The sequence below is a fragment of the Mesocricetus auratus genome, unplaced genomic scaffold (genome assembly GCF_017639785.1).
Source record: "Mesocricetus auratus isolate SY011 unplaced genomic scaffold, BCM_Maur_2.0 Super-Scaffold_100038, whole genome shotgun sequence".
NCBI lineage: Eukaryota > Metazoa > Chordata > Mammalia > Rodentia > Cricetidae > Mesocricetus > Mesocricetus auratus.
The window spans coordinates 9,580,895-9,588,162 of NW_024429216.1; the positions used below are offsets into that span (position 1 = coordinate 9,580,895).

General features: G+C 58.8%; 1 protein-coding gene across 4 annotated transcripts in view; it reads left to right on the plus strand.

Moving 5' to 3' along the window:
- Positions 1–3,558, plus strand: part of Grik5 (glutamate ionotropic receptor kainate type subunit 5) — a 64,994-nt gene extending 61,436 nt beyond the window's left edge. For all 4 annotated transcript variants that reach the window (XM_040734295.1, XM_040734296.1, XM_040734298.1 and 1 more), the window contains one exon: positions 2,605–3,558. In XM_040734295.1, the coding sequence (XP_040590229.1) occupies positions 2,605–3,018 (414 nt within the window). In that variant the 3' untranslated portion in view covers positions 3,019–3,558. The remainder of the gene's footprint in view (positions 1–2,604) is intronic.
- Positions 3,559–7,268: the final 3,710 nt, after the last annotated feature.

Consider the following 7,268-nt stretch of genomic DNA (forward strand, 5'->3'; position numbering starts at 1 on the left):
AAACCATGAATCTGTTTTCTGGGGGGGCAGCTTAAATACTCTGGGGGAGTGGTCTTGAGCATCTCTGGGGGAGGGGTCATCATTTGGGGGTGGAGCTTTCTGAGCTGCAGCAGGGTTTGGAGGGAGATGGGGGAGGGGGCTTGGGTGGAACCTCCACCAGAACATCCCAGACTCTTTGGGTTTACGGATGCCAGGGGCTGGGGTGAAGCCTCCACCATAGCAGTAGCGTTGCAGGAGCCCCCCCACCACACCCGTCTAAGACTATGCCATTACGAGGCAGTTCTCATCCCTGAAAGGAGGGCTGGGTGAGGAAGCGGCTGGACCAGTCTTCATTATGGCTTCCCTGGAGAAGACAAGGCAGAGAGTAAATGCAGCAGGGTGGGACAGCGAATCTAGGATACGGGAAGGACAAAGGAGGCACCAGCTGGTTTGAATCATGTTGGTGGACCTGGAACATGGGGGCTGTCTCTTTTTTTGTATCTGTGGTATTAAGGATAGAACCCAGGGCCTCACACCTGCCTGGCAAATGCTCTTCCATGAAGCCTTCACTGGTAGTTTCTAGCCAAATGCTCTACCAATGAGCTGTATCCTCAGCCGTATTTTTACGTTTTATTTTATTTTACTTTTTTATTTACTGTGGTTTTTTGAGGCAGGGTTTCTCTGTGGAATAGCCCTAGCTGTCCTGGAACTCTGTAGACCAGGCTGGCCTCGAACTCACAGAGATCCAACTGCCTCTGCCTCCCGAGTGCTGGGATTAAAGGTGGCGCCAGTACCGCCGGGCCTATTTTTACCTTTTATTTTAAGGCAGGGTCTTACTAAGTTTTTCTGTCCGGCCTCAGATTCATCCCTTAGCCCAGGACGATCTTAAATTTGCAGTCCTCCTGCCTCAGCCTCCTAAGAGGCTGGGGTCACAGGTCTGCAACCCCAGGTCTCTCTGGATTCACTGCTGTTTGGTTTGTTGTGAAGGGAGGCTCAGCCCTCTGCTGGTTCTGGGAGGGACAGCCTTCCACCAGCCTGTAGGATCCTAGGACATCAAACATCCTGAGACAGAAATTAAAAGCATAATGCATACACTTAGTGGCAGCTGGCAGGAGGCCTCTGTTCCTCGAAGGAGGGCCTCTCTGCGGGGTTGCTAAGTGCCCTCCTGCCCAGGCACCACACATCCCCCAGGGCAAGCCATCCAAGAGAGAGCAAGGCAGGAGAGAAATGAGAGAGTCTGGTCCCATCCTGTCACTCAGCGCCATCCTGACGTAATGTCGGAGAGGACCACCGCCAAGGGTGGAACATAGACACTAGGTGTGCGTCCCCTACCCCCGCCCAAGAATAATTATTTGTTTGGTTTTTCTTCATTTTATTTTATCTGTGAGCTTGGATGCCAGTGTGGAGGTCAGAGGTCAACTTCGGGGAGTCTGTTCTCTCCCTCCACCATGTGGGGCCCAGAGATGGAACTTAGGTCACCAGCCTCAGTGGCCGAGCCATTTTGGACACAGGGTCTTGCTACGTAGCCCCCGCTGGCCCTGAACTCACCATGTAATTCACGCGGGCCTGTCTCCAAAGTCTGTGATGGTGTCCCACTTGGATGTCTAGCAAGGAAGCACGGTGCCAAGTGTCCCAGCTCGCATTCCTCCCTCTCCCCGAGGCAGAGGCTACGTATAGGCCTTCCTCCCCCCTTCCTCCCCTCCACCATTGCTCAGCAAACCATGTGGGCTCTGCCTTCACAGGGCAGCCCAGAGGCCTCTCACGCCCCTCTGCTCCAGCCTGTCCTGGCAGGGATTCTACCCGCAGCCTCCCTGCAGGGCTCCCTGCTCACCCTGGCTCTGTCCCACGGTCCCTTCTCTGCACAGCCCAAGCTGCCCCATGAAAGCCGTCAGCTTCAATTCTCCTGTGGCTCCTGTTGGACCCTGGAGTAAACCAAGAGCCTAGTCATGGTCTAATGTCCTTACCCAGCTGGTCCCCGCCCTCGGGCCTGCCTCCTTTCCTCCTCCTCTCCGATTCCTCCCAAGCCAGGCCCCACCCCAGCACCTCTGCTGCATTTCTGTCTGCAGTGCTCGCCCCGGGTGTTTTATCTCGAGGCTCACCCGGCCGGCCTTCACCGAGAGGTCTCACTGAGGACTTCCTGTCTGGGTTGTGCCAGAAGTCAGTATCCTGCCCATCCACACTCTATGTCTATTTTGTTTCTCTCCCGAGCACTTATCCGACAATGTTTATGCTCCGTTTGTTGTTTTCTGCCTCTGCATACTTAAGGGCTGGGCTCTATTTTTTTTTTTTTTTATTCTTTCCATTTCTGGGGGCTGGAACCCAGCACCTTACACGTATTGGGTAAGCCCTCTACCACTGACCCAAGTCCCAAGGACCATGGACTTCTCTTTTATTCTTTGTTGTAACTCGGGGTCCCTAGATCAGTGCCTGGTCAGTCTTGCAATAATGTGGGGCAGAACAGTGTGTGGAAAGGCAGGAAAGATGGAACTGAGAGACGGATTGGGGGGGGACAGAAAACAATAAGAACAAAATTGGGAGGGGAGGAGGGGAGGGGAGGTGCAGGAAGGAGGTGGGGGCGGGGGGAGGGCGTGGAGCGCCCCGCAGTGACCGTCCTGCCGCCCCCAGGTGTCGGTGTGCCAGGAGATGCTGCAGGAGCTGCGCCACGCGGTGTCCTGCCGCAAGACCTCGCGTTCCCGCCGGCGCCGGCGCCCGGGCGGCCCGAGTCGGGCCCTGCTGTCGCTGCGCGCAGTCCGCGAGATGCGACTCAGCAACGGCAAGCTCTACTCGGCCGGCGCGGGCGGGGACGCGGGCGCACACGGGGGTCCGCAGCGCCTCCTGGACGACCCCGGGCCTCCCGGGGGGCCCCGGCCCGCGGCTCCCACGCCCTGCACGCACGTGCGCGTCTGCCAGGAGTGCAGGCGCATCCAGGCGCTGCGGGCTTCGGGGGCCGGGGCCCCCCCCCACGTGGCCTGGGCACCCCAGGCGAAGCCACCAGCCCGCCTCGGCCGCGGCCAGGCCCCACCGGACCCCGCGAGCTGACGGAGCACGAATGACCGTGGACCGGGCCGGGCGTGCGCCCCCACTGACTGCAGGGACGCGATGCGCCCCAGGTGGACAGGACGCCGCGGTTTTGCCTTCAGTACCCGGTGAATCCCCAGCCCGGCTCCGGAGCCGGCCCGCGCCCCCTGCTGGACTCAAGCGAGGGTGTCGTGGACGCCCGCACTCCACCCCGCGCCGAGGGCGGGAGGAGCGCAGAGACCGAGGACTCCAAGGGCTGGAGACTGGGGGGGCCGCTCCTGGAGTTGGGCAACGGTCCGCGGGGAGGACCCCAGCCTGGGACTGCCCAGACGCCCCAAGACTTGACACGGCTCTCCACACTTCTGGAGGTGGGGAGGGCCTCTGGACATGTGGGTGTCCCCTGGTGCCCCTCCTCTCTTCTCTTTCTCTCTTTTTTTGGGGGGAGAAACCTCAGAATTTCTATGAGACGCCCCCAGGGAGAGGGTCAGTTGGGCCCCTATACCTCCCCCTGCCACATCTCAGTCCCTGTTGGAATAAAAAAAAAAGAACAAAACCCCAAAACGGGGGGCACGTGGGTTTCATTTCCTTGGGGTGGGGGGATCAACGGGCGTTTTTAGACCCTGGGAGCCTGCGGAGAACAGCAAGAGATTTACACACTCTGCCACCTCGGGCAGGTCGGCTCAGGTCCCCGCAGCCGCCACCTCTCCGCTGACCTTCTCTCGGGACAGAAGGAGGCTGCGACAGAGACCCTGAGACAGATGGAGAGATGCAGGACCGGGGAGGGCGGAGACACTGGGGTGGGGGGAAGACACGGAAAGAATGGGACCAGATGGGGCTGGGGGATGGGAGGGCCTGAGAACGGTTGGCGTTAAAGCCTGGGGTGGCTCCTACGGCGGCGGGGTGGGACTGGGCGGGTACAGCGAGCTGAGAACTTGGGGGTCGCGCTTGTGACCCCTGGGAAGCCACCCTCGAGGGTGACTGATCCTTGAACTTCTGTCCCTGCCCAGAGGGGGAAGGGGCTGAGGGCTGGTGGAGCAGGGAGAAGGGTGGGTCTGCCTTCTGTCCCCGCCCTCCTCGCCACTCCGGAGGTTTCCGCGGAGAGGAAAAGGACGACTGAAGGTCACGCAGCCTGAGCCAGATCGAGGCCCGGCAGGAAAGGGAGAGCGAAGCAGCGGGGGTGGGGGGAAGCAGACAGATAGGGAAGAGGGAAAAGATCTTGGGTGAGGACCGAGAAGAGGGAGGGCAGAGGGAGAGATTCTTGCAGGCCATGAGATTGCAGAAAGGGACACAGTGTGGCGGGGACTCAAATGCAACGGAAGGGAAAGGGCACCGGGAGTCGAGGCGACAGACAGGAAGCCACAGACAGCTAAAGGGAGGCCGAGGGGGACCCGAACGACGCAGAGGACCAGGGCTGCTGAGGTCAGGGGCTGGGCCCGCCCTTCAGCCTAGACCGGAACTGGGGAGCTGTCCGTTTCAGCACCCCGCGGCCTGCCTGGCGCGCAGCAGCCCAGGGTCTGCTCAGCCTTCCGTGGTTCCCCTGGCAGAAGGCCACGCCCCAAAGACCCCCGCCCTGCACCTCCGTGTCAGGCTGCAGTGTCCTCGGTGTCCACTTTTCTGTGTCTCAGACTCTTGCTGTGAGTGCCACTCCAGGCCAGCCCCATCTAAGAGACCGATCCATCACCCTGCCCCGGGGCTGGGCGCTCTTGAAGTGCCTGGCTATCATTGCAGATTTTTCTGGTCTCCCCCTCCCCCCACCGTGTACCAATAGCACGAGACTGCGCTTCTAGGGTCTGTCCTCATTTGAGCTTCTCCCCCGTTTGAATCTCTACGTCTCCATGTTTGGCAAACCTGCCCTCTGCCCAGCTCTCTTAGGTTCCCCGTGTCTGTCACTCTGAACACGGTGTCTGCTACAGTCTTTTTGGTTTTATCTCTGCGGATCCCTTCTTCTGTCTTGTGTCTGTAATATTCTCTGGCTCTAGGGTGGCTCCTGTCTGTATCTGTCTCCCTGGGAGCTCCTCCGTCCTCCTCCATCCCGGTGACCTTCCCAAGCATTCCCTCCCCCCACTTCTGCAGAGCACTGAGAGCAGGAGGCATCAGTCATCAATCTAGCCAGGCTGGTGTCTGAGAAGGAATTACATGACAAAGCTTGAGTCTGTTTCTGGGGTGGCATGGGAAGGGCTCTGACCCCCCCCAGCCTGTCCAGAAGGCAGGAGAGCGTGTGTCTCCTGGGATCTAGGGCCCCCCTCCCCAGCCTTCCCTACCTCTCTAACCCTGTCCTGTGTGGATGAACCACAGACTCCGTATTGAGAGAGGGGAGAGACACATGAATAAATGTTGGTGACAGTCCCTGCATCCCAGGGGTAAGGAACAGACTCGAGGAAGGGGTGTCTGAGAGCAATGCACCTGAGTTGAAAGAGGGGACTCCTCCTCTTTCTTCTCATCTCCATGGCAACAAGCCTGATCTGCAGGCCCAACCTCCTTTGCTGCAGAGTCAGCCTCCCTGTTACCATGGCAACAAGGGACCGCAGGAGAGACTGGAACAGGCCAGAGAACAGGGTTGTGATGAAGCTCTAGGTGCTCGGGGAAGACCCCTTCCTGCTTCTACTGTGGTCCTACCTATTCCTGCCCAAGGCCATCTCTCTGTGTCTCTGTGTCCCTCCCTCTGATTTTCAGCCTTTCGAATGTCCCCTTGAGGTCAGGATCATCTGAATTCCCTGCCTCCTCCTCTTCCTTCTCTTCCTCCTCCTCCTTCTCCCCCTCCTCCTCCCTCCTCCTCCTCCTCCTCCTCCTTTTTGAGCAAGGTCTCACTGTGTAGCCCTGGCTGTCTTGGAGCTTACTATCTAGATCAGGCTGGCCTTGAACTCACAGAGATCTGCCAGCCTGTGCTTCCCCAGCGCTGGGATTAAAGGCGTGTGCCACCATCTTAATGTTTTTTTTTTTTTTTTTTTTTTTGGTTTTTCGAGACAGGGTTTCTCTGTGGCTTTGGAGGCTGTCCTGGAACTCACTCTGTAGACCAGGCTGGCCTCGAACTCACAGAGATCCGCCTGCCTCTGCCTCCCGAGTGCTGGGATTAAAGGCGTGCGCCACCAACGCCCGGCTCACCATCTTAATCTTAACACTCACCAAACCCTGACCCCACACACTGGGCTCACTCCCAGCTCCTGGTCAGGGTTCTCTCCCTTTACCCACCCCTGTCTTCCACCAGCATCCCCAGGGAGAGTCTGGAATGTTCCTCCTGAGGCAAGAAGTGGTATCAGGGTGGAGACCGGAGTCTCTGACTTCCCAGACTCCAGTGTGGAAGCCAATGAGTGTTGCCTGTGTGTGGCAGGTCTGGGGTATGGGAGTGTGTGTGTGTGTGTGTGTGTGTGTGTGTGTACACTGCACTGTGGTTGTGGTGTGTAGGTAGGGACTTTGGGATGTTGGAGGTGCAACAAAGTTATACATGACAGTGCAGTGATGTGTGGGACGGTATTCCATGGCTTAGTTCTGAATGCTTGTGTCGTGTGTGTGTGTGTGTGTGTGGCGCGCGCGCCACACACACACACACACACACACACACATGCAGATTTTTACCTGTCATTCACAGCAAATATTTGTACCGTGTGTCATGCCCTGACACACTGGGGAGCAGCAGTGTATGTGCAGGTGTGTTGGATGGCATGTGCGGGACGCAGTGTCCGCAGGGGCGCCTGTGGGTACCCTCAAGGAATCCTGAGTCATGTGCGGTGGTGCCGAGTGGAGGAATCTGTTGGTTCTCCGTGGAAGATGGTGCAAGGTCACTTGTGGTGCAGTGTGCGAGCCGAGTCGGTGAGGTGGTGTCCTGAGGCCGTGGGCTCTCAGCACCTCCGCGTCGTGACTGTGGTTCTGTCGCCATGCGGTGGGTGCGAGATCTGTGCGCTCTCGGTGGATTCCCCTCCCACCGGCTTTTGAGCCTCCGGTTGAAGGACAGTGGGGTCGTGTGTGAAGGTGTGACTGGGACATTGTTGAGTGGTGTGTGCAGAGGAGGTGGTGGTGCCTAACCGTGGAGCAGGGGCCTCCTGCAGCGTCCTAGCTTTGGTGTGGTGTGTGCGGTGGCATTTCGTTGGGTAGCAGAGTCAGGGTGGGGACGCAGGGAGCAGGGTCTTAGGACTCCGCCTCTGCAGCTCCCCTCCTCAATTTTCGGAGCCTGCTGTCTATTCCCCACCAGTTTCCCTTCCTGCAGCACCCTCTTCCTGGACAGTATCCAGCACACACTCCCGGGGTGCTGCAAGATGGTGGTGCTCTGGGGGCCT